The sequence below is a fragment of the Melozone crissalis genome, unplaced genomic scaffold, assembly GCF_028551555.1.
Source record: "Melozone crissalis strain CALT ecotype California unplaced genomic scaffold, PUWL_Pcris_2 ptg000108l_1, whole genome shotgun sequence".
Classification (NCBI taxonomy): domain Eukaryota; kingdom Metazoa; phylum Chordata; class Aves; order Passeriformes; family Passerellidae; genus Melozone; species Melozone crissalis.
Genome location: NW_026535885.1, coordinates 561,851 through 588,354, shown reverse-complemented (window position 1 = coordinate 588,354; position 26,504 = coordinate 561,851). Strand labels below are relative to the sequence as shown.

Here is a 26,504-nt window from a genome sequence, read left to right as displayed (position 1 = left end):
TCCCGCACCGGGAGCCCCGTCCCGGGTCCCCCCCCACCCCCCCTTTCCTCCTCCTTCCCCCCCACTCCCTCCTCCTCCCCTTTCTCCGCCGGCTGCAACCGAGGAGGTACAGCGGGGCCAGGCCCCGGGAAGCCCAGCCCAGCGGAGCCCTCCCCGCCTCGCCGAGCAGGCCGGGGGGGAATGAGCCCCCGCTGCCCTGAAGAGCCGCCCGCCGCCGCCTGAGCGGGGAGAGCAGAGCAGCGAGGCCTCACGCCGGCCGGCCAGGCAGGGAGCAGCTCGGGGGGACCGGTCCGGGGGGGTGGCCGGGCGGGGAGGGGGGGGATCATGGCTGCTCAGGTCGCCCCCGCCGCCGCCAGCAGCCTGGGCGCCCCGGCTCCATCCGAGCTGAAGAAAGCGGAGGCGCAGCAGCGGGATTGTCCCCCGGAGGAGGCGGGGGGTGAGGCGGCGGCGGCGGAGCGCGGCGAGAAGCAGGCGGAGAGCGAGGGCCCGTCGGGGAAGGAGCTGCAGGACGGGGCCGAGAGCAACGGAGGGGGCGCAGGGGCCGAGTCCGACCTGAAGAGCTCGAACGGGAACCCGGGCCCCAGGCCCGTCGCCGCCGCCACCCTGAACAATAACCTCCCGGAGCCGCCCGGTGGCGGCGGCGGCGGCGGCAGCGACGGGGTGGGGGCGCCGCAGCCGCCGCCGCAGCAGCAGCCGCCCCCTTCCCACCCGGCCGCCTTGCCCCCGCCAGCCTACGGCTTCGGGCAGCCCTACGGCCGGGGCGCCGCCGCTGCCTTCCACCAACATGGCGGACAACAAAGCCCTGGCATGGCAGCGCTGCAGAGCGGGGGCCTGGAGCAGAACTACCCGGGGCCGGCGGGAGCCCCCGCGGGGCCGCCCCCTCCGCAGAACTCGCACGGCGCCGGGGCCGAGCACGGCTTCCCCAACCACCAGTACAACTCCTACTACGCGGCCGGGCGCAGCGCCGGCTCCTACCCGCCTCCCCCCCAGGCCTACGCCCTGAGCTCCCCCCGGGGCTCCGCGCCGCCGGCCGCCAAGTCCCCCGCGGCCGCCGCCGCCGCCTTCCAGCAGCAGCAGCAGCGCTTCGGGGTCATGGGTCCCTCGGCCGCCGGCGGCGCGGGAGGAGGGGGCACCACCCCGCAGCCCACGGCCACCCCCACCCTCAACCAGCTCCTCACCTCCCCCAGCTCCGCCCGCGCCTACCAGGGGTACCCCGGGGGCGACTATAGCACCGGGCCGCAGGACGGGGCGGCCGCCGCCAAGGGCGCCGCCGACATGGTCTCGCAGTACGGCGGGGGCAGCGGCCAGGGCTGGGCAGCGGCCGGCGGGGCCCCGCCGAGGAGCCACCACGCGCCCATGAGCCCCGGGAGCAGCGGCGGCGGGGGACAGAGCCTCGGCAGGAGCCAGCAGGTACCGGCCGGGCCGCGCGGGACGGGCCGGGAGGGGCACCGGGCACGGGGCCGGGCGGGGGGCGCGGGGCTCGGGGGGCTCGGGGTGGCGGCGGCGGCTCTCCCGCCGGTTCCCCCCGCCGGGCCGGCGCTGCCGGGCGCTGCCATTGTCTGTGCTGCTCGCTCGCTCTAAAATGGCTGCCTCGCCGCCTTCCCTTCCTCCTCCTCCCCGGCCTTTGTGCGGGGCTCCCGGGCCGCCGCCGCCGGGCTCCCCGCCGCCCCGGGGGGCTCTGCCGGGGGCCCGCGGGTCGGGGCGGGCGGCGAGGGCCCGGCGGGGCCGGGCGCGGGGGGCCGGGGCGGCGAAGGGCGCGCCCGGGACATCGCGTGGCCCCGGCAGCGCCGCCGCCTTCCCGCGGCCCCGCGACCCCCGGCGCCGGCCCGGGGGGGTCCCGCGGCCCGCGGCGGGGTCCGGCGGGGCGGGCAGGGCCGCGAGGGGCCGGCGGGGCCGCGGGGCGGGCGGAGGGGCCGCGGGCCGGGGCGGGAGCGCTGCCGGGGAGCTGGGCGATGGGAGCAGCGAGTGCGGATCGCTTGGGTTTGGGATTTGAATTATGGAGGTAAAATCCTTCTGTCAAAGCCAGGAGACAGTTGGTCTTAGGTTGACATCCCATCTGTGATCTGATTGGCTCCCCATCCCCTGCTCTTGGCCATTTATAATTGCCTCTGATGTAATGGTACAACCATCCTGATGAGCTCATAAACTTCCACACTCGCCTCCTCCGCCAGCCCCGGGACGGGGCAGCCCCGCGCCCCTCTCCGCATCCCCCGGCGTGACCTTGAGCCCCGCATCGCTCTGCCCCGTGCCCCGCACGGAGCGGGGGGCCGGGGCACGTTGTTTGTACCTTGGCTTTATTTTCCTTGTGATGTCGGGTTCAGCCTGGAATAGAGTCTGTGTTGTCGGAACGGTGGCAGGGCTGCTCCGCACAATGGGCTTGCTGTTTATTTTGGTTATGTGACTTTCCCCTTGGTATAAATGATTTCTTTGATGGATCTGAGGATGCGTTTGTTCCTGCCTGGTTTTGGCCCTTTTCAGAACTGGGGCTGTTTGGGTTCTTTATTAGATGGGAGCATGTGGGGGGTTCTGGGGTGTGTTACAGCCTAAAGAAGGAGGAAAAATCCTCCAACAACCAAACAATCAGAACCGAACTTGTGGCCAAAATGCTGAAATTGGTCGATTACCAAGAATTATCAATTTACGTTCAACAGAACTGTGATACAGGGCAGGAGTCTCTAGCTCTGTGTCTTAGGGCACATTTTGACTTATTTTGAATGAGAACTGATCTGTCTCCTTCCCCCCCCATAAATACAGGCACTTCCTAGAGACTTCAGGTGCTGGTTGTGGTCAGGCTTAGCAGTGTCACAACTCTTCTGAGGAGTGGAACTAGCAAAAGCAAGCCTGAGGATTACCTTTATTGTTGGATGTGCAGAATTCCCTCTTTGCTGGAATAGGAATGGCCAGGAAACGTGCAGAGGAGAAGGCAGCACAGCATCAGACATTTTAGATACGGGGAAAAGAGGTGCTGGTGTCTTTATCTGACAGCCTCGACTCAAAGCAGGTTCCTTTCTGTGCTCAGACTCGCATCTCCAAGGCCTGTGCAGGACTAAACTTCCCTTTTCATTCTGTGTGCTTTGCTCCAACTTTAGGCCGCGGTTGGAGAGATTTGGTACCAGGTAGGGTGACCTGCAGCCTCCAGAGCTTCCCTTCTTGCCCAGGACTTCTCCTGCACTGATCTGAAGCCTGCTCAGTTGTTTGTCCCTTGATTACCAGAGGCACCCTCTGCTGCAGCACCTTGAGTGGTTGGAGTGGCTTTTCTTTCAGGTTCTGCTGTCCCAGAGAGCAGATCTGCTCTGCTGGGGCTGTCAAACATCCAGTGGTGGCTGGCACTGAGTGCTGGAGCATCCTCAGGGAAGGTTTCAGCTGCTCGGGAATGTGGCCGTGTGTTCCATGGATGCACACAGTGTTTACTTTGTAAATCCTGGAAAAATCTCAATTTAGATAAAATGTACACTAAAATACAGACTCAGGTTGAACTTCTCAGGTGTTTTCCTGCAGTTCACTTCTGTCAGTGTTCTGGTAGAAATTTGTAAAAGAAGCTTTTTTTGTCTTGGCAAATGAATTTTGCTTAATTCCATGAGCTGCTGACACAGTGAATTAGGAATACCTGAGTAAGTAGTCCCATAAACTGGAATTATTAATGAATAGTTGTTTTTAGAATTAGTTGAGCTTGAGGAAGGACAAATAGTGGATGTAGGAGGTTAACCAGCAACTCCTTTATCTCAAAAACCAAATGACTTTCCCCCCCAGTCCTTTTTGTGCCCAGGAGTGTTGGACCTAAACTGACAATTCCTCTTTTTCTGCTGGAAAAAGAAAAGAGCAGAGGTATCTAATGAAAAAAGCTTCCACGTGTCATCTGTGCTGCCCACAAAAGGTTGATTAATAATAATAACACTCCAGGCCTGAATTACAGCCTCCTGAGCTGTGTACTCCTAAACTCCCTGGATTAGGAGAATTTAGAGCTTTGTGTCTCTCTTTGTCTTGCACAGCAGTGAGCAGAGCAGGTGCTTCCCTCCCAACTCTGAGGAGCTCTGGCAATGCAGAGCAGGGCAGAGGGCAGCTCAGCTGCCGGGAACCTGCCAGGGGCATCTCGGGCAGGCTGGGGAGGAGGATGTGGGAAGAGCGCGCCTGGCAGTGCTGGGGCACAGAGCGCTTTGGGGTGAGGAGCAGGGTGGTGCCTTTAATCCCTTTCAGGGACTCTTCAGGAATTCTGAGTGATGCTATCGAGAGGATTTTGTCGCTTGGCTCATCAGGAAAGGCCCGGTAATTTCCTGTGAAAGTTGTTTGGGTGGAATGCTGCCTGCAGCGAGTGAGAGGAGTGCGTGGTCACACCAGGGTTGCGCAGGGGTGGCTCCTGTGTGTAACCTTGACGGGTGCTTCACCCACAGCCGGGGAACACGGGGATGCTCCGTGGTTTTGGGGACTTTCGGTGTTTTTTCCAGATGATCTTTCCAGCTGGGCAGCACAGAGCAGGATCAGGGGATGAGGATGGCTGATCTGTGCTGTGTGGGATGAGAAATCCGGGGTTTGCTGTGGCAATGACTTGTAAGAAGCCAGGCCATGGGTCCTGGTTTTCAGTTTTTCCAGCTCTCCCATGGATTTTTTCCTCTGCTTCCCCTCAGAGCATGTAGCAGCTCTCAGTAATACACCAGTTTTCCAGGGTCGTGGGATTTAAAGGAAACTGCTTGAGAGAAAGGACTTCCCTGCCTTTAATAGATGGGCATTTCTCAGGCTTTGGCTACAACGAAGTGTTTCCTGTAATGGGAGAACTCTTTGGATCACATTAAACATTGACATCTTGGATAACCTCCCCATAGGTGCCCCGGCATCTCAAGGCCTCTGTTATAAGTTCAGTGAAAGCAGTTTAAGAATCTTATGTTAATTTAAAAAAAAGCTTTTGGGCCTGTTGCCATACAATAGCTATTTTTTGTTGACTTTGATTCCGACTTTAGTAGCGAGTGAGGCATGAAAAACGTTGTTGGAAATATGGTTTTAAACTAAATTGGCACCAAAAGGCACTGTGCTGCCAGTGAGCTGCGATGTCTTGGAATGGGAAATTGGGACCTGGCTCCTCTTGGCTCGTGTTTTTTCCTTGCTTTGCATTGTAATGTCAGGAGCCCTGGAGTTGTGTGTTGTGCACTGGAGCTTTCCAACAAAAAGGAGAGTGCTGCATCTCCTTTTTCTGAATGAGCGATTTTAGGGCTTGGCTGTTTTAGGAAAAGCAGGAAAATTCTGCTGCTTTGATTTTTTTTTTTTTTTTAATAAAATCTTGTTAATCCTGGTGTGGACACTGGAGGTTTTGCTGCTTTATCTTTTTTAAACAGCCTGAAGTCAACCAGGAGTTGTCTGATTCTCTTAAAATCTCTCGTTTTCTGCAGCACCATCTCCCTGATGCCCAGCTTGGAGGTGTCCAGTGTTTCCAGGCAGGATGTGTGGGATACAGGACAGTAAAACTCAATCCTCACTCTCAGCTGGGGCTTTTATTTTTCCCTGCCCTTATCACCACCAGTTTACTGGGAAACTCAGGACAAACCACTTGAGTGTTGTGGTGAAATGGGGTTAGCAAGGCTTGCCTCCTGCTTTTTATGGAGCTTAATTGAGCTGCCCTGTGAATCCTTATTTATTATCTGGGCTAGGGGAGGTTTCCCCTATGGTTCTCTCTTGTGAGGATGTTGTTGGTTGCAAGACAGAACTTTGTTTTCTGGAAGGTTTTGTGTTTGACTTTCAGGCCTTTTTTGGGGGGCTGGAATGCTTAGTGGTTTCCTGGAACTGCCCAGTTTTATTCCTTTTACCTGCTACAACTTCTGTTTCCTGTTTCTGGAATCAGGAAAACTTCCTGTTTTCCCTCAACAAGCAGGCAGAACTTCTTCCCTGGTCTTAAATAATATTGGAAACTGGGCTGGGGGAGGCAGGACAGTCAAATGTTCTGTTACAAAGCTGTGCCTGACTGTTCTCATAAGCTTGGTGTATTCATAATGCTTTGGGATTTTTCTGTTGTCTCATTTGAGAACTCTGGTCAGTGGTTCCTGTGTTACAGGCGTATCACACGTTGCATGAGGGCTGTGCTAAAAATCCCAGCAGCTTTCCTTCAGAGAGAAAATAATGTCTAAAATTAGGCTTAATAGTGCAGCTGTTGGTTTTATCTGTTACCTCGTGCACGACTTTCCCACCACTTTTCTCCCTTACTCTTTTCAAAGGAACACCACCAATTGGAAATCCAGCTTTTCCCCTCTGCATCTGTGCTCTGGGTAATTAAAATATTAGAGGAGAAAATGCCCTTTCCAGTTCCTACTCTGTGTATTTAAAATTCTCTGGCTAGTGAGCCTGATTTCTTCTTTGAATTGCAACTCCTGAGTGATGGATTGCTCTGGGGAGAAGCTGATCAGCAATGCCACTGCCCAATTCCTGCTAGGAATGCTGGAAACTCTCAAGGAGCAGCAGCAGCAAAACAGAAACTGAAGGCAGCAAACCTGGTTGGGGAGATGGAAAAGATAAGCTTGTCAATATTTAGCCATTTGCTTTTTCCCCTCTGGTATGGTCCTTAAACCATCAGCAAGGGTGGAAAACAACGTTTCCCCTTTTGTCCTGGTGGGAGCGAAAGGAAGGATACCTTCCTGCTGGGAAAAAGTGTTTTTAAGAAGTCCTACAAAAGTTTTTTTTTTCTGTTGTGTGCTGGCTGCAAAAAGTTCAGTCTTTAATTTATGCACGGGCAGTGGGAAAACTGGACTGGATGTCTGTTAGGCAGAGCCATAAATCTCCAGCTGGAAGTGAATGACAAGTGGGATGGGAAGAGAAAAGCTGTTTTTTGGCACGTTGGAACAGAGCTGCTGGGGCTGTGTCCGGTCCCTGCTGCCCACCAGCTCCCGGTGGCACCAGAGGAGCTCTGCTGCCCTTCTGGCTTCCCTGGGAAAGCAGGGGAGTTCCTCATTCCTCACCTGGAGACAGAGCACGGGTCCTTCTGGGCGCTCAGGGGGACCACGCTGTGCCCGTCAGTCAGGCCCAGGAAAACTCCAGTCCCAAATTCAGCATCCTCTCTGCTTCTGGAGGGGCTGCTTTCGGTTCTTTGGGTCTGATGTTCTGCAGGAGCTGGGTTTCTTTAGGTTTCTTTGGGTCTGAAGTTGTGCAGGATGTCAGGGTTTCTTTGGTTCTTTGGTTCTGCAGGCTGTCAGGGTTTCAGGCAGCTTTTGTCTCTCCCTGTGAAGCAGGGCTGGAACGTGGGCTCTCAGTTCCCTCAGTGGCTGTTCCTGAGCAGCTGAGCCGCTCTGTGGGAGCTTTGGGAAGGGCTGGGCTGCAGGGCTGGGAAGGGTGTGAGGGGAATGTGACTCCTCCGTCTCATCCTGTGCTGTGAGTGTGACCCCAGCCTCCGTCCCTGGGTTAGCTGAGCGCATTGAGACCCCTTGGATGGAGCTCTGTGCTTGAGGCAGAGCCCAGGGCTGCGCAGGAGGAGCTGCTGCTGCCAGGACTCGGCTCCTGTTCGTGTTTGACCATTCCCTGTCCCAGTCAGACCTGGATTAATCATGGTTTAGCACATGCTGAGGGAGGGTTCCCATCCCTGGCCCTTCCTGCCCCTGAACCCCAGTGCTGTGAGCCTGAACCCCGGTCCTGCAGCTGGAGCATTCCTGAGGGCTCTTGCACCACATCCAGGAGAGCATCTCCAGGTTTGCCACAGTGTCTTTGTGGAGTGTCTCTGAGTGTGAAGTGACAGCTCAGTGAGTATTTACACAACGTGGGCACGAGTTCTCTGTAGTGAAACAGAAAGGATGCTGCATGATGACAGGTAAACTTAATAAAAGCTGCCTCAGAATTCCTCAGCAAGTATTGCTTTTTGCTTTAGGTGTTAAGAGTAAAATGTAGCTGGAGTCTAATTTCTAATAATGTTCTTTATATTTTTTTCTGGGAGGAAAAAGAGACAAAGGTGTATAGGCTCAAACAGGGGGACTGGTTAATTCTGTTAATAGGGTAAAGAAATATCTTTATGAGAGAGTGGAGATAGTGTTCATGTCTTAATTCCTATGAAATTCCCGTGAAAAATCAGTTTGTGTAAATAACTCCAAAAAACCTGCTGCTCCATTACAGTTATTGGCATTTCATGTGATAACCAGCATGTCATTATTTCCTTAAGCCAGCTCTGGTAATTGAAACTCTTTCAAGGACAAATTCAATTGCTATTAACTTTCTTTTTCTCTATTTTTTTTAAACTTGAGTAACTTTCTCTCTCTCCTGGATAATTAACATTAGGCCTAAATTGGTCCAAGAAGCTCTGGGTTAGATGTGGGCAGTGGTTTTTGGGACCCCTGCTGGAGCAGAGGCTGCTCCTTGTCCTGGATTTGTGGGTGCTTGGCCGTGTGGGGAGCCAGAGGGGACCAGAGGTGGCTTTGTTTTGGTGGGATGTGATGGACACATCTTGGATGAGGCTGGGAGGAGGCTGAGGCCAAAGGTGGCCCTGACTTTCTGCCACTTACAACTTTCCACCCTTGGAGATTCTGTGAAACTTTGCTCAGAGAGAAATTCTTGAGGCTGGGAGGGCTCTGGACTTTCCCACCCGGGGAGGATGAATGGGTTAAAGAAGTACTTTCCTCCCCTCCACTCACTTGTGAAATTTCATTCAGGTTTGACTAAGAGAAACCCTGAAAATTACCATTTCCCTCCTGATGTCAGCACGTGCTGGCGCCCTGCCTGTGAGCAGGAATGTTTGAAATCAACCCTGGGCCCAGCCCGGCCCCAGCTGCACTCCGGGCTCTGGGAACGGCTGTGCTGGGGCAGGAGCAGGGCTGGCACGGCTCACCCTGCCAGGACAGCGGGCACAGGGCTGGAGGGAGCTGAGCTGCTCTGGAGATGGCCGTGCTGCTTTGGGTTTCAGCCCTGAGTTGGATCATTCTGTGAGGGGAACGCGCAGTGTGGGCTCTGCTGCCCGGCAGTCTCGCTGTGGGTTCCTGCCTGTGGTGTCTCTCTGGTGATGATGTTTTAGAGGCCTGGAGGGGAATTGGTGAATTGATCCTCCTCCTCCAGAGCAGGACCAGCCACCCCTGAGCACAGACAGCAGCGCTGGCCCCGTGTCTCTGTGCCGTGCTGCTCATTGGGCATTAGGGAAAATACTGCAGCTCAAATCACGTTAATTGAGTGTCTCTTGTCCTGTCTCTCCAGGCGTGGAGAGCAAAAGTGCGCACACAGTAACCTGCTCAAACCCGTGGCTTTGTGCCTGTTTCCTTGAGAGAAGCTCTCTGCTTGTGTTGCAGAATGGCTCCCTTTGCCTCCAGGTTACTGTGGGAGTTCTCCTGGAGGGCTTGGACTGTCCTGCTGTGGCACCTGAACTCTGCCAGGGTCCTGGGCTCACTGCTCTCTGTGGGATCCTTCCTGGAGGCCTGTTTGCAGTTCTGTACTTCATATCCAAGGCTGGATTTAAAGTCCAAATGACTGTAGGACTATGCACCCTGTGCGAGTTTAGGAGGAGAGTCTGGTACTCATTAACTCTGTGTAAATAATTAAACCAGTGCCAGGCTAGAGGTGATCTCCCCTCAGCCCTGCTCCTTGTGAAAGGCTTTCAGCAAGAGTTCTTCCCTCTGTGCAGGAGATCCAGTGAAACAGTGCAAGTGCTGCTATTAGCTAAAACTTGATTTTCTTTTCTCTTTAAATTATCTTTGACTTTGGGGTTTGCCTGGCTGATCAAGGAAAAGACTCCCCATTCAAGGCCAGTGTACTGAGTGTGATCACGTGTTGCAGAAACTGCCTTTATGTGCTGTGGCTGCACGTGTTGTCTCTGTGCTGGGGAGTCCTGCAGCCCTGCCCCTCGGACTGCATGGGTGGGGGAGTATTTTTTATTATAAAAACCCCAAACTCATTTACTTTCTGTTCTGTGGGGCACTTGTGGTGATGGCAGTGCTTTGGATCCCCCGGGAAGGTCCTGGGGCAGCTGCTGCACACAGACAAGTTGAACATTAATTTAAAAAAAATGATGTGTGGATAAATTGGACGGTGTTTTGAGAGGAGACATTTAAGTATCAAAGTATGTCAGGGATTTTCAGGTTATGGTGGCAGACCATGAGGCTTGAAGGAGGAGTTTCCATGTTTTGGAAGCCTTTCCCTGGCTCTGCACCCTGCAGGTGGCAGAGGGGTGCTCTAAGCCATGGCTCAGAATCCAGGCTAATGCCCTTCCTACTGGATCAGAACTTCTCTCTGGGCATGGGGTTACACCTGGAGCAGTTTTCACAGGATCACAGCTTGGGGGGACCTCTGGAGCTGTCCCAGCCCAAGCCCTGCCCAGGCAGGGTCACCTGGAGCAGGTGGCACAGGGACACGTCCAGGTGGGTTTGGGGTGTCCCCATGGAGGGACACTCCAGCCCTCCCTGGGCAGCTCTTCCAGGGCTCTGCCCCCCTTTCCACCCCATGGAGAGAAGTTCTTCCTCACGTTGAGGTGGAACTTGTGTTTTATTTTATGGCCATGGCTCTTTGTCCTGTTACTGTCACCACTGAGAGGAGTCTGGCACCATCCTCCTGAGAATTTTCTCTGGTTTAAGGAAAAATCACCTTGATGGAAATGTGTTTTCCAGCAGCCTGTGAGCAGAATGTGGCTCCCTGGGACAGGGCACACTGCTTGGGAAGGGACTTTGGGGGGAATGAGAGTGTTGGCATCAAACCCACACTGACTCGGGTCGTGCGCTGGCTGCTGTGCAGAGACACTGACAGACCAACCCTACCCCAAATTATCCTGTCTGCCTGGACTTGAGGGGTGTTTCTGAGCCCCTTCCCTGTCCTTCCTGCTCGGTTCACAGGCCATGGTGGCCTCGCAAAAGCTGCTTTCCACGTTAATTGTGATTGATTACCTTGCAATCTGGGACAAGATTTCCTTTGAAAAGCTATATGCTGATTTGGTGTCAGGAATTAAAATCAGATGAAGTGATTAGTGTTGTATGAAACATCCCAGAGCAATCGAGTGCTCCTTACTTTTCAGCTGTGTTCTGGCCCTTAACCCTTCCCTGCCTGCCCTCTCCTTGGAGCGAGGTGCTGAATCTGCAGCCCCTGCTCAGGTGAATCACTCAGCTGGGGTGCTGGGGACCCTGGAGGAGTGTTGAGAACCCTGGTGTAGTGTAGCTGAGCCCCAGAGTAGGGATTTGCTGGCGCTAGTGAGGACTCTGAGCGTGCTGATGCTGCTGCCACGGAATGAGGGGCAGGAATTGAGGAGAGCTTTGTGTCTGATCACTCTGTAAATGGCAATAAACTGTTCAGAGGTGTCACTGCTGTCAAGGTACAGTCATGGCTCATCTTCCTTTCCTTTCCTCATACGAGTTGCCTTACAGTTTCTTGTTATACCTGTTCCTGGAACCAGTGAAGACTTTGCAGCGTTGGCTGTTCCTCCTGCCCCCATGGCATTGGCACGCTTGGGAGTTCTTGTATCCTCTCCCCAGCTGCCAGCACACACTCTTAACTCGCTAAGCAACTCCCCACGTTGTTCATTCTGCCTGGAAAGAAAGCTGGATTTTTCTGGATGGAGATGAAATAAAAGCCCAAGAACAGAAGCGAGCGTGGGGCAACAGAACCAGGCTTCAAAAATTACTGTAAGCAAGGCCTGGTGGGCTTTAAAAAAAAAAAAAAAAAAAAAAAAAAAAAAAAAAATTAAGTAACAAGGATGTTGTGGCACTCAGGATGTGTCTGTAGTGAACCTGAATCCCAGCAGCCTTGGCTTGGTGAAAGCTCCAGGAGTGTCTTCCGTGCTGTCTGGAGCTGCCTTGGCTGCAGCTCCAAGTTTCTTGCCCACGTAGACTTTCCATCTCCCCCAGCCTCCTCTTCCCCAGCAGCCCTGCTTAGCTGGATGCAAATAGCTCGTTTGGGTGTAAATACTGGAGATTGGTTGTGGCTTTGCTGTAAAGTTACAGAGCCCATCCTCAGTAAATGCAGATGGTAACTTGTCATTACTGCAATTTTAAATATTTTTGGTTCCGTGGAACTGAAGTGGAGGCTTGAAGGTTGAATTTTAAGGCTAAAATAAGAGGAGGCTCAATAAAATCCACAAAAATAGCACCCAGATTTGTAATCTACTGTAATGACAAGGGAAATAACGTAACTTTTCTGTTTCCTATTAGCAAAACAAAGCTTTGCTACCTTGTTTCGGGCTGGACACGGAACACGGCGTGGTCAGGAGTGATGGGAGGGGGTTTGGGATTTACTGAGTTACTTCCTAAGGAGGGAACAGCGGGGCTGGTGGCGCAGTGTGTGGCGACAGCTCCTGTACCCAGGGGTGTTTGAGGGACTCTTGGGGTGGTCAGTGATGCTGATCTGGCTGGGCTGGGGCTGTGAGAGCAGCTTGGCCCCAGGGTGGTCTCCACTGTGGGGCCGTGAGCAGTGAGAGCGTGGTGGCGCACAGGGGATGGGTTGGCACAGTCTGGGATTGCCTGTCTTCCCCAGATTGATGCCCAGCCTCAGACTGCTTGGATGGCTTCGATCTTCCACAATGCACTTTTGAATGAGTTCAGGCACTCTGCAGGAGCAGGGGAGAGGCCGAGCCGTGGCTCGGAGCAGCTGCAGGCCCCGACACGCAGCTCCTGGGGAGGCTGTGGATAGGATGGAGCTCTGGGATGAGGCACCTCCAGGAGCTGCAGCTCTGCAGGGATCAGGGTGGCTGTGTCCTCCTCCCTCGAGGTGCTGTGTGTGGCAGGAGAGGTGGGGCTGTGTGGACCCGGGGTTGTTCAGAGCCCTGAGCTGGTCCCAGAGGCTCCCCAGGAATGCCCATCCCGGCGTGGGAAGGGGTCACGGGAGTCTGCCTGTCCAGTTCAGTCTGTTCAGCCACTGTTTATTCTGGTGTAAAATGAGATGAATTTGCAAAGTGATGAGATATTCAAATACGGATGGAGCTTTCAGACACACAAGTGGGTAGAAACCTGTGCTGCTGCATTTTGCAGATGAAGATTTATCAGGAAAGTGTTCTTAGAAAGGAACCCAGGAGGCTGTGCTGGAGGTGTCTTATCAACTCCAGAGCATGCACCAGCACCCTCAGATTTCTGTGCAGAAAAGGCTTTTAATGAATTGATAAAACTGCCTTTATTCTAGAAAGCAAACTGCGCTGAGTCCTTGTGTTGGCTCTTCCTTCAGACCTCCAGTTTTGGGAAACATCCCCGGTGCTCAGTAGCAAAAGACATCTGCCCATGAGATCAGCAGGACCTGTTTTAAAGGAAGCAGGGGTTGCAGGGAATTAGCTGGATGACTGAAGTCTGCCACAGGTTGCAGTGTCTGAATGTATTTACGGGGCATCTGGAGCCCTTTCAGGTTTTCAGCGCTGTTTGGAACGAATATTTTGGGACTCCCTGGCTGGTGATGGGGAACAGCTGCTCTCGTGCTCCTTGGAGTGAGATCACCGAGGCAGTGGTGACACCGAGTGTAATTCTGCTCCTCCAGCCTAGCCCTTCCTCCTGCTGCCTTTTTTCTGGCTTGCTCTTGGCCCGGTCCCACTGCTGGGGTGCAGCAGGAGCCCCGTGCAGCCGGGCTGGAGCTGCGAGGAGACGTTCGAGAGCCCTGTTGTTGACTTGCCTCCAGTTCATTAGAGCAGAAGCAGGAGGCTGGCTGAACTTAAAGCCTGATTTAATATTCAGGAAGGAAGTTTCTTTCCATCTTAAAAGGAGCAGCACCTCATTACAAGGATCACATGTTCCTTGGGATCATCTCCCGTGGAGCTCAGGCGCACAGGAGGGATAGATAGCTTGTTACTTAGTTCTCTGGATAGAAGGAAATTGTATTTTAAATGTAAGGTGAAACTATAAATTGTATGGGGATCACACAGTCTGAATAACAAACTGCATCATCTGACCCCAGCTGCCTGGGAAATGCCTGAAATTTTCTCTGGCCATCAGCTATTGCACAGTAATCATAATCTTTTGTTAATTTTGACTGCTGCTAAATCAGTAAATGGTGTTTTTCAGAATGACCTGCCCCAGTGTAAGTAGTTGAGGCGGAGGGACAGGGATTGAGTCCTCTGGTTGTTGTTAATGTTCAGGTGATGGGGAATCCCTTGTGCTGTCCCATGGGGATGTGCTCTGAGCCTGCAGGCAGGAGAGGCGTCCATGAGGAACCATTGTGGTGCTTGTGGCAGACTTGGCACCTTCCCACCCTCCAGTTTTTGATAAAATAAAAAATAACACAATCTGCTGGTACTTGGGCATGAACACTGTGCTGCTGTCGGGCTGTTCCCAGTGAGGCTTTGGGGGGTGACTCTCATTTCACTTCCCACCACATCACCTTCTGCCGATTGACTTCTTTCAGGAGTGAGACGTTCTATAATGATACATCCTGTAATCAAAACTCTGGTCAGTTTTAATCAATTAGAAGAATCTTAGTAAGAGCTGTGCTTTGGGAAGTCCTCTGAGATGTGTGGACTGGGCTCTTGCTGAGAAACGTTAATGGGTAATTACTGGATTGTGTTTAGCAGGGAGATACAGGTCACAGGATGGCTGCTGGGAGAAACTCACTCATCTTCCTTCCACTGGTGCAATTCAGGATCTGGGTTTACAGCAGATCTCCCCCAAAAATGGTGTAATAAATGATCAAGGAGGGGTTAGACATTGAGCAGGGCAGATTTGAGGTTTGCAGGAGCTCCAGATAGAAGCAGGTGGCTGAAGTAATGCAGCAAGAGTCCTGTTCCCCTCCTGTGTTGGTGTCGTGAGCTTCTTCTGGGGTTGGGGTGTTAGCAGAGGTTTAGAGGAATAGAAAGTGTCTGGGGTCAAACTCTGACCTACTGGGAAAAGTCAGAAGAAAAACCAGGCTCTTTCTGGTTGCAGAACTGAAACTGTGGAGCAGAGGTCATCTGTTTTGGCAGCCAAACTTTCATCAGCATTGGCCATTGACAATGAGATGACGATACATCACCTCCTGGTTATGTGTCCAAATCCAAGTTAGATTCTGGGATTTGTGGGGGCGAGGGAGGAGTTTTATTTTTCTGTAGCTTATGTAAAAATGGATTTGTCCTGCATGTTTCCAAGGGATGAGCATTTGTAACCCTGTATTGCAGAAGTCAGGTTTTGGCACTCCAGGCTTATGGGTGTGAGTCTGAGCATCCCAACTGCTTCCTGAAGGGAGTGGGGTTCCCAAAGGGATGGGGCTGCCCTGGGGAAGGCAAGGAAAGTCCTTGGTGGGAGCTCAGCACAGGCTTGGGGTCTGCCCTGTGTGTGCTGAGGGACTGAAGGAAGTTGGTGGATTTCTCAGGTTTAAGAAGGGAGGGGAAAGGCAAAAAAAGGAACTGTGCATTTTTGTGACGATGTTCTTGGAGAAACAGGCTCCTTGTTGAAACTGTCCCAGTGAGGTGGTGGTACACCTCATGGAGTGTTTATTACCATGGGTTTTCCAGGTGTTTTCTTTTGGGGGTATCTTCATGTCCTGCTGGAAGATCTTTATTTTAACTGCAGCTTCCCCTGAGCCTGTTCTGTCCCCCTTTAAAGCAGACCTCCATGGAAGAGAGGCATTGGAGCATGACCCGGGCTATAAAAGGCAGCGAGTTCAGGCCGGGGTATTGACCTCAGCACAGCCAGTTGCACCTTAAATAGAGCAGATGAAAGAGCACCCCACTGCAAGGTGAGCCGTGTTTGCTCCCGAATGAGGACGGTTGTTGGTTTGTGATCATTCCGCTGGTTGTGGAGGAGTTGGAGTCGCCTCTGGGGGGGATTTTGGGAGGCACAGATGGGTGTGAGACTGTCTGATGTGCAAACACGAGTGACCAGCTCACGCTGGGGTTTGCTGGAGCCTCCTGTGTTCCCCTTGGGTGCTGTTGTGTCCCTGTCCCCATTGGTCCTGTTTTGGCGATGCTGCGGATCAGCCGTGGTTGTGTTGTCGCAGGAGAGGAGCTGCTGCTCTCAGCTGTGGAATCACCACAGCCTGCCTGGTTTTGGTGGATGCCCAGGGCTCGGTGCCAGCTCTGGGCAATGCCTCCCTGTGTTTCACGTTGTTCATGAGCCCTGTGCTTTGTGAGCTGGCACCATCACACGGGAAATGGGGTTTGTGTGGCTCAGGCCTCGGTGCTGCAGCAGCAGAACTCTCACAGTGCCCTTGGAACATGCAAAGGGGCAGGGGTTGGAAAGGGGTAGGGGTTGGAGGGTTTAGCACGAGGGTTTAAAGGTGGGAGGTCGAATCCCTCATCCCTGTCCTCCAAGTCCCACTTGCCTCAGTGCATGAGATCCCCTGGAGGGGTGAGCAGTTTGTCCCTGAGCCTGGGGATGAGTTACCCATCCCTGGTGCTGCTCAGCATCGTCCCAGCCTGGCCGCTTCCACCTCGCCCTGTGACCCCTCTCTGGCCGAGCTGGGGCGGCCCGGGAGCAGCTGGCGGCTCCCCGTGGGCTCTGCAGGCTCCCTTTGTACCGGTGCGAGCAGCCAGACAATGGCTGGTGCTGCCGGGGTCCTCCCCATCTGCTCGCGGCCCTCGCTGGGATTCCCGGCGCGGCTCCAAGGCCTCGCAGGCAGCGCTCGGTGGCCGGGGATTCCGGGCTCAACCTTGCTGGCAGCAGCGGCGTGGCTTTGCTTTTATGCAGATTAGCCATGTGCTTCTCACTCGAAGGCGTTGCGCAGGAAAAGACGTTTCCTGTGTTTGGTTCTGGGTGGGCGGCTCCGGCTCGGGGCTGAGCTGGGCTGGGGAGAGGGATTACGGAGAGCGGCCCCCCCGTCCGTCCCCTCCACCTCCAGCTACGTCACCACAACACAACCACACGCGCTCGTACTGTTGGTGTCATTCATTCAGTGCCAAGATTGCTTTAAAAAATTCCCTTGGCCCCAGTTCAAACAGGAGTACAGCTGGGATGTGTTAGATTTTAGGCAGTCTGCCCTCAATTTGAGATGAGTTATAAATAGCAGTGCCGACTTCCTTAACTACCACTCTCCGAGGTAAAATGCAGGTTAATGACTGTGGGAATCAATTAGGGCTTCTCTCGGTTAAACAGCCAGGAATGCTTTTTATTATTTTTTTATCACAAATAACGGACAACAAAGCTGGTCAGGAAAGGATTTCAAAGCCAAGGTGGGAGCTGAGGGCTTTTCTCTTATTTTTTCAGCCTTCTTATTTTTTTGAGGGGGTCAGAGGGGGAAGCTGAAGAAACCAGTTGTGGCCAACACCCACGTTTGCCAATAATTGAGTGATGCTGATTTGAAACTGGAGAGTTCAGTAAATCACTCTCCTTCTTTTTCTTCCCCTGGCCCAATAAAATACAAATATGTAATAAGGGTAATGGGGAAGGTCAGAATTCCGTTTTTCTGTACAGCTGTGGAGAGTTTGGCTCTTGCTTCCGAAGTGGGATTTGCCTCTTCCCTTTACTCACTTTCCTGACAGGACCAATAGCATGTCCTCTCCAATTTAACCAAGCCATTCATTCAAGAGGCCAAATTTCTCTTCCACCGGACAAAATCTGAAAGGAATTGTTCATGGAATCCTCTTGTCTGCCTCAAGCCTTTTTTGTTTCTTAGGGAAAACCCTGGTGTTGTTTGGAAGAAGAGCTGGTTTCAGTGCACTGCCTCATTATAGGGGCCTGACACCCTTCACATCACACAGAGTGATTTCAAGAGCTTTTGAACTCGGCAATTTCAAGCTCACTCTGGGCTTGCTGTTACAAACTCTTAGTCTAGAAATATCTTAAATTACCCCAAAATCTCCACAGTTTCTCTGGAGCACGGGTTTCTGGTCACTCTCTTTACTCACCAACCACACAGCTTTGTTTTTGGGAGTTTGACTGGTGGCAGGACGATGTTTTGTGAGTTTTGGTACTTACTGGTGTTGCACAACAGCAGAGATAGTGGGATTGAGGGAGAATAGAAGCAATTTCTATGAATGCAGGGAGGTGTAAGCAGGGGGTCTGGACTTCAGTGATCAAGGAGCAACACTTTCTCTCAATTATGTCTCTCTGTGGCAGGGCCTTTGCTTTTGAAGTGTAATCACAGTAATCTACTCCTGCGGTTTCCTATTGAAAGGATTTCCCATGTATCAGCCCAGAGAAGAATTTCCAGCCTTTTGCAGTCAGGGTTTGGTATTTCCCTATTTACCCTGCCTACCTCTGTGACAGGGCTGTGCAGAGGGGCTGTGCAGCCTCTGCTGCTCCCAGCACCCACACAGCCCCTGCATCAATCCCTGCATTCCAGCTTGGTCCTTCCCTTGAGGCACGTGGAGTTAAACTCCCCAAAAGGGTTTTGGGGCAGCAATTCCCGATGGCTGACTCTTGGAGCCAGAGCAGCAATACCAGGTCCAGTTGAAGCCCCATGTGTGGGATATTCTGAATTAATGGCATATTTTGAAGGAAGAAACAGCACATGGCAGCATCTGAGATGTACAGGGCAACCCTGGGGAGCACGAATTAGCCTCGCTATGAGTCAGGAGCGTGTGTATGAAATAGTTCCTTCATTAGGGATTAATTGGCATTTACATTCCTCCTGGTGATAGAATTTTATCCATAAGGCTGCGATCTAGATGCTCTTGGTGTTTGTTTTTAGCACCCTCTCTGTGCTAGGGCCTGGTGGAAGGGAGGCAGCTTGAGGCACGTCGTGTCCTCCTACGCTGAGCAGCCAAGGTGATGACTTGGTCACATCCTGGAAAGATGTTTGGGGTTTGTGTTTTGGGGTTTTTTCTTTTCTCTCTCTCTCTTTTTTTTTTTTTTTTTTAATGGCTGCATAAACAGTTGCAAATCTTTCTTGGAAGTTTTTTAGTAGTTGTCATGCTTCCTGTAGGAGTCATAGAAAAGTGAATCTTCACCTTGTTTTCTCCTCCCTGAAGAGATGGTTGGTCTTGTGGGTGACCACAGACAAGACAATCAGTGCAGGGGTAGCAGCATGTGGTGTGAGTGTATTTAGGAAAAAAAAAAGCTAAAAAACCCCCGAAAAAGAATGTATTCGAGAAGCTGCCCTTGGTAGAGGGCTGCAAAGGTGAGTTACAACCAGGAGGAAGTGCGTAGCAAATGGAAAAGATGTTGAAATATTTAGTCAGTAACCCCAAAGTTGCACTTTGTCAGGTGGAAGGAAGGATGTGAGTGCTTGGGGGTGGTGAGAGCAGGCTGAAGTCAAAAGCCAGGGGCTAGGAAGGCTCCTGGTGGCCCCGTTTTTACATACCAAAGGAGATAATGTGGGCAGGGAGAAGATGTCAGTAATGCAAGGGGATACCCACAAGGCAGGACTTGGGAAGCACCAGGGACAATTGCTGAGAAGATGTAAACGCAATTTGCATCTTTGAAGGTGCATGGGAGCTCCACATGGGTGCTCCATCCGGGACTGAGGCCCTGCAGCTCTGAGGGCTCCACCAGAGCCTTCAAAGATCTCTTTTTTCTGCCCCCATGAATGGAAGCTGCTTTTCCCAGCTGGCACAGACCCTGTGTGGGTGCCTGGCATTCCCAGGGCAGGGACCTGGGGCTGCAGCCTCTGCCCTTGTCCCTCCCCATCTGTGAGAGCTTGGACACGAAACACAGAATAAAACTTGTTCAGGGCTGGTTTGGTGTCAGTGCGGACGAGAATGGGAACAGCCAGCACAGCTGAGCGTGGGAGGGCATCCAAAATCTGCCTCTGCAGGGCCCTGCGCTGGCTGGGGGCAGCTTCCACAGGGTGGCCAAGGCTTTCCCGAGCCTGCCAGAGCTCCAGGAGCAGCTGGGACACGCTCTCAGGCACAGGAGGTCACTCTGGGGTGTCCTGTGCAGGGCTGAGTTGGATCCTTTGGGTCCTTTCCAGCTTGGCAGAGTCCGTGGGTGCCCTGAGCTGGGGCAGCACAGAGCCCCTGGGCTCTGCTCTCCGTCCCTTTGTGCCATCTTGACACCGATTGCTCTGAGAGAGCCAGCCCAGTTCCTGTGGAGCCGGCACCTTTCCCTTTCCCTGCAATGGGGCTTTTCCTGCCATGCCCCCTCAGTGCCAGCCCCTGGTGCCCAGCAGAGCCCACGAGCTGCCCGTGCTGTCCCTGTGCTGGCTGCTGGCTCGGGGCTGAGCCTCCCTGGCAGCCGCCCTGCGCTGACAGCTGGGCACACAAATGTGTGCTGGGGCTCCAAGCTGTGCTGGCTGCTGGGGAAGGCTCCTCTCCAGTGCAGCATGCTGCAAGGACTTTCCTTCCTTCATTACCTGGGTTTACTCTCCAGTGCAGCATGCTGCAAGGACTTTCCTTCTTCCTTACCATGGGCTTTCTCTCCAGTGCAGCATGCTGCAAGGACTTTCCTTCCTTCCTTACCATGAGTTTACTCTCCAGTGCAGCATGCTGCAAGGACTCCTTCCTTCATTGCCATGGGCTTTCTCTCCAGTGCAGCATGCTGCAAGGACTTTCCTTCTTCCTTACCATGGGCTTTCTCTCCAGTGCAGCATGCTGCAAGGACTCCTTCCTTCATTGCCATGGGCTTTCTCTCCAGTGCAGCATGCTGCAAGGACTCCTTCCTTCATTGCCATGGGCTTTCTCTCCAGTGCAGCATGCTGCAAGGACTTTCCTTCTTCATTACCATGGGCTTTCTCTCCAGTGCAGCATGCTGCAAGGACTTTCCTTCCTTCATTGCCATGGGCTTTCTCTCCAGTGCAGCATGCTGCAAGGACTTTCCTTCTTCATTACCTGGGTTTACTCTCCAGTGCAGCATGCTGCAAGGACTTTCCTTCTTCATTACCATGGGCTTTCTCTCCAGTGCAGCATGCTGCAAGGACTTTCCTTCCTTCCTTACCATGAGTTTACTCTCCAGTGCAGCATGCTGCAAGGACTTTCCTTCCTTCCTTACCATGAGTTTACTCTCCAGTGCAGCATGCTGCAAGGACTTTCCTTCTTCCTTACCATGGGTTTACTCTCCAGTGCAGCATGCTGCAAGGGGGGATTCTGCAAGCACCAGTGGAATCCTGCTCTGGTCTCCAGCGTTCTGTGGGGTTTCCAGCCTGGGCTGTGTGTGATATTGGCTTGTGCAGACCTGCAGGGCCACTCCTCAAGCACCTGAGCTCAGGCAGAGGGGGTGGATCTGTACAAACACCACCCCGGGGCTGGTGGCAGGAAGGCATGGTGTAATAGAGTCCATTGTCATGGTGATCTGTGGAAACATCTAATTGGGATTAGTTAGGTCACCAGGAGCTCAGGGAAGGATTCCCATTCAGTCCAGGGAATGGGGGTTAAGGACTGTGCTGGGATTCATTTAGAGGTCAGCATGCCAGAACAGCCCTTGCTTTAGTGGCCAAGGTGAAAAAGCCCTGTTTTGAGGTCTATAGTGTTGAGGTTTACAGTGTTTTCAGGAAATCCAATTGACTATTCCTAAATCTTGGCTCCAGGCAGGGGTAGTACAAATGAAGTCCAAGGAAAGTTGCATTTCTTCACTCATTGTCTCTGCTCCAAAGCTCAGGGACCTGGCTTTTGAGGCTGACAAAGTTTTTTATATGCATCTGTATAAATTTGATTTAGAAACTCTTTATTCTCCAAAAGGCAGTGGACACAAAGCACATGTAAAAAATATATTAAGAAATGAAACTGCAGTCTTGAGGACTGTGGATATCAGCTGCACTGCCCAGTGTTACTACATCAATGTGCATTAATTGAAATGCATAAGTGTAAATTAACAGCCTGTAGTGTTTTGGGAGACCTTGTTATACGTGAAAGAAGCAGTGTTTCTTGTGAATATTTAAAATTTCAGCCTAAATTTAACTTGTTGTGGAATATCTGGACATTAAACTACTACCTACAATGGGGAAAAGTTACTTCCACTTGTAATTGATTTTTCTTGATGATCCTTCCCCCCTTGTTCCCTGTCTTGCCATGGGAGAGATGTCTGCATTAAATGACTTCTCACTGGGCTTGTTCTTGGTGCAGTGGTGGGTTTGGGAGGGCAGCAGGAATCCTGCTGGAATTCCAAATGTACCTTTGGGCTTTAGCCCCTGGGAAGAGGCAGAGCCTCTCCTTGGCGCCGAATTGCTGAATTTCTGCGGGGTTTTTGGGGAGCTGTGATGTTTAAATGAACAATTCCTGTGTCTGGGTGTGCCTGACGTGTCCTGCGTTGCCTTGCAGCCCGCGAGCCCGATGGATCAGATGGGGAAGATGAGGCCACAGCCCTACGGAGGGAACAACCCCTACACGCAGCAGGCGGGGCCGCAGGCGGGGCCGCAGCAGGGCCACGGCTACCCCGGGCAGCCCTACGGGCCCCAGGGCCCCCAGAGATACCCCATGGCCATGCAGAGCAGGACGCAGAGTGCCATGGGCAGCATCTCCTATGCACAGCAGGTACAGCTCCACAGCCGGCACGCACAGCTGGGCAGGGACACACAGCCAGCCTGGGCACAATGGCATTTCTCCAGGCTGGGTTCCGTGCCACGCCTGCATCCAGGTGGGATCCGTAGCCTGGGGAATCCTTGTCTGAGAGAGGCGGTGGCAGAGCAGTGAATCCAGCAAGGGAAAAATAAATAGCAGGGGAGGGAGATCCTCTTTCTGCTGTGCTGAGTTAGAGACACAGCTGTTCTTTGCACAAGAAATGACTCCAGGTCAGTTTTGGCTCATTACATGATCCAAGTGGCGCCTGCTGGACTGTTTGCAGGATTCAAAAGGCAATGTTTTATTTTTTTTTTTAATGTTTGCAGCAAACCCTTTGAAAGTTTCCTTTCAATGTTACTTTTGTTAAAGGGTGGTCAGATAGAGATCCCTAAAAACTTAGCTATGATGCCTGTTAGAACTTGGTTACTGCCAAGAATAATGTCACACGTGAGTGTGTGACACGATTTCTGCTGTTTTCTGGGAAGTATCTAGGCAGTGGCAATTCCAGTGCATTTACTGCTCTTGAATTTTGCTTCTGGAGCAGAATCTGTGTGTGTGTGTGTGAAACTCCCTTGTGACTGGCTCACCTCCCTCTCTCCCCGTGCAGATGCCTCCGTACGGGCAGCAGGGCCCCAGCGCGTACGGGCAGCAGAGCCAGAGCCCCTACTACAACCAGCAGAGCCCTCACCCGCAGCAGCAGCAGCAGCAGCAGGCTCCCTACTCGCAGCAGCAGCAGCAGCAGCCCGCTCACTCGCAGCCCTCGTACCAGCAGCAGCAGCAGCAGCAGGCGCAGCCCCCGGCCCCGGCGCAGCCCCCGTACTCGCAGCCGCCGGCGCAGCCGCCCCATCAGCAGCCCCCCAGCCCGTACCCGCAGCAGGCGGCCCCGCAGCACGCCCCGGGCCAGCCCCCCTACTCCCAGCAGCAGTCCCAGTCGCCGTACCAGCAGCAGCAGGCGCAGCAGCCCGCGGCCCCCGCGGCGCTGGCACAGCCCTCCTCGTCGTACCCGCCGGCGCAGCCGCCGCAGCAGCCCTCGGCCTACGGCCAGCAGCGCTTCCCCCCGCCTCAGGTAGGCTGGCCTGCTCTGCTCCTGTGCTGGGGCACTCTGTGTGTGGGGCAAAGCTCTGGTCTGTGTGTTGGAATTGGTTAGTTACACACAGAGAGCCCCTCGGCCTACGGCCAGCAGCGCTTCCCCCCGCCTCAGGTAGGCTGGCCTGCTGTGCTCCTGCTCCAGGGCACTCTGTGTGTGGGGCAAAGCTCTGGTCTGTGTGTTGGAACTGGTTAGTTACACACAGAGGGCTGCATGGCACAATATGGGCTAAGCTCCTGTTCTGTGTGTTAGAATTGGTTAGTTACACACAGGGAGCTGGGTTGTACAACATGGGGCAAAGCTCCTGTTCTGTGTGTTAGAATTGGTTAGTTACACACAGGGAGCTGGGTGGCACAACATAGGCAAACCTCCTGTTCTCTGTGTTAGAATTGGTTAGTTACACACAGAGAACTGGCTAGTTACAGACAGAGAATTGGGTGGCACCGCATGGGGCAAAGCTCCTGGTCTGTGTGTTGGAATTGGTTAGCTACACACAGAGTGCTGGGTTGTACAACATGGGGCAAAGCTCCTGTTCTGTGTGTTAGAATTGGTTAGTTACACACAGTGAGCTGGGTAGGACAAAATGGGCAAAGCTGGTGGCTTCTCCTGTGGCTCACGGAAGTGGTAACCAGCAAAAGCAAAAGTTGGCTTTGGGGAGGAGAAACAAAGCTTGGGACCTTTGAGCAAACACTGCAATGCATCCAGAGCAGCCTTTGGGAAGTGGAAGGGTTTAATTGACTTGCCTTGTTTGTGTAAAGATGTACCTGGAGTGAGGGTGAAGGTGAAGGTGAGGAAGCAGAGGGCAGATCCCGGACAGCCTGTGGCAGAGTCTGTGATGAGGGAAAGCTGGGAATGGCTGTTCTGTCATGCCCTGGACCTGTGCTCCCAGCTCTGAGCACTGTCTGTGTGTGCTGCTGGCTTTCAGTGCTGGCTCTCACCTCCCGTTTTGGGCAGATGTCACCAAGGGGACATAAATCTGCCACAATGTGAGAATATCCCAGAGCGATTCCAGCAGAGGCCTCAGTGTATTTCCGTTTGTGACTTTTTTGTGTGTGTTGGTTGATGTTTCAGGAGTTATCTCAAGACTCGTTTGGGTCCCAGGCATCCTCTGCTCCCTCAATGGCTTCCAGTAAAGGGCAAGAAGAGATGAACTTGAATCTTCAGTCCAGACCTTCCAGCCTGCCGGTGAGTGGGCCTGGCCCGAGGGCAGTCAGCAGCACAGCAGGAAAATGAGCACTGGTCCTGTTCCACGTGGAAATGGGAGCCATGGAGGCTGCCTGTGCTCTTTGCTAAGTCATTAGCTTCCTGCTTCCCACTGGAGGCTGAATGTAATTTCCAAAAGGAATGGATTTGAGAGGGGAGTTTAACCCTGAGTGCTCTGGTCTGCAGGTGCTGCCTAAAGCAGTTCATTCTGTGAGCTCTCTGTGTGCAGTGCCTGAAGTACCTCACTGCTGTCAGAGCAGGCCTTGACCTCCAGGAAAATCCTCATTTTACCTGATTTTCCTGTTCCTTGGCCCACTGTGCACTGGTGAGTGGCACTGGAGCATCAGTGGGCTTCTCTGGTCCGGTCTGACTGAACAATTGGTGAAAAAGACAAATCCATTGGTATCTGGAGTGAGAAAGATCACAGTCCCATGTAGCTCCTTCCTTGGCAGATGGAGAATTGGATTTTCTTTGGCATCCTAAATCTGAATGTGCAGTGGCCAGTTGGGGATGAGGTTAGTGCCCAGTGTTCCAGCAGGTTTGGGGCCAGAGTAGTTTGGTTTTGTATTAAAACATCAAGAAAACAGAAGGGTTGAAAGTTTAGTTAGCTTGCACAAGTTGGTCTGTGCCCCTGGCTTGGAAGAAAAGTTTGGAGCTGCTGAGTTCCAATTTTGCTGGTAACTTTTGTTCTAACCAGTAGGAAGGGAGTGAGGTTTCATTTTTTTCTTTAGCCACTGGCTAAGTCAGTGCTGGGAGCTGCAGCTGGATTGGCCAGAGGAGTGAGCTGTGTGTAGAACTGAGTTATTTTTGCTCCCAGCCATGAGAACAGCTTTGTTACCAGCCCCTTGAAATAATGCCTTCAGATTGTGGGTACAAATTGTCACCCAAAATATAAAGTGATTCTAGTTCTGACCACCTAATGGGAGTAGTTGTGGGTTGTTGCATTTTCTTCCCTTTTTTTTCCCCCTTTTTTTCCTTTTGGACCCTGATTACAAAGATTTAATTTGTTCTGAGGCCTGGGGGGAAAAAAAGAATCTTTTTAAATAGCATGTTTCTTTCCACTCTGCCTCTCCACAAGTTCTTCCATGTGACCCATCTTCTGGCGAGGAGCTCAGCAGAAGTGAAGGCACTGAAGTAATTGAAGCAATTGCTGTAGCTCAGAAGGGTGGGAAGGCCTTTCAGAGGCACTGCTGATGGAGCCTCCCTGGATCCCACTGATCCCTCTGCCTTGGATTATAGGAATTAGGAACCAGCCTTTGCAGAAGTGGCTCCTTCTCAGCACCAAGTGGGAGTTTGTGTTATACCTTGTGGTTAAATATATTTGGCCCTTTTCAAGTTGTCCCCTCTCCTGAGTAGTCTCAAGAAAAGAAATCCATCCCTGCTGCAAGAGTAGAGGAACCTAGAAACAAGGGAATATCAGGTTTTCCTGGCTTTACCACCAAATAATTTGCATTTAAGAAATCAAGCAGTCTTTAGCTTACCCAACCCTGGTGTATTTTTGGCCTTTCTCTTCCTTAGTAGGCAAAAAATTAAAACAAGGAGACTCACTTGTACATCTTTCCTAATTCCTTGTTGTCTCTTTGGGGTCCTGTAGGACAGGAACAGCAGCAGCTGAGAAGGGCTCCAGACAGGGATGCTGTGGGGTGTTGAAAGGCATCTTTGGGATGCTGGCAGCCAAATCCTTCTTTCAGTTTGCAGTGATCAATCTCCTGCACAGGGTTTGGCCTGGGGGTGCTCAGGAACACAAGATCTCCATGGAAGTGCGCTATCAATTTCTTTTTATCTTCCTGATATTGCTCAGTCTGTCTAGTTGGGAAAGTTTTATCCTGCTCAGGAAGATTCCCAGATCCCTGTTTTGCCATTATGGATGACTTAGAGGAGCAGAGTTTGTTTGTGGGCTTTTAATTTTATTACAGAGTCCTGAGCCCTTTCCCAGGCCTGGTGGGTGCTGTGGAAAAGCTCACTGGGTATCCTGGAACTGGGGCAAATCCTGCCATGCATCATCTTTATTAAACAGGGATCAGCCCA

General features: G+C 52.7%; 1 protein-coding gene across 1 annotated transcript in view; it reads left to right on the top strand.

Annotated features, from left to right (window-relative positions):
- Positions 1-281: 281 nt before the first annotated feature.
- Positions 282-26,504, top strand: part of ARID1A (AT-rich interaction domain 1A) — a 55,797-nt gene continuing 29,574 nt past the window's right edge. The window contains exons 1-4 of the mRNA XM_054292255.1: positions 282-1,410; positions 21,947-22,159; positions 22,794-23,252; positions 24,345-24,458. Coding sequence (XP_054148230.1) covers positions 325-1,410; positions 21,947-22,159; positions 22,794-23,252; positions 24,345-24,458 — 1,872 coding nt within the window. The 5' untranslated portion in view covers positions 282-324. The remainder of the gene's footprint in view (positions 1,411-21,946; positions 22,160-22,793; positions 23,253-24,344; positions 24,459-26,504) is intronic.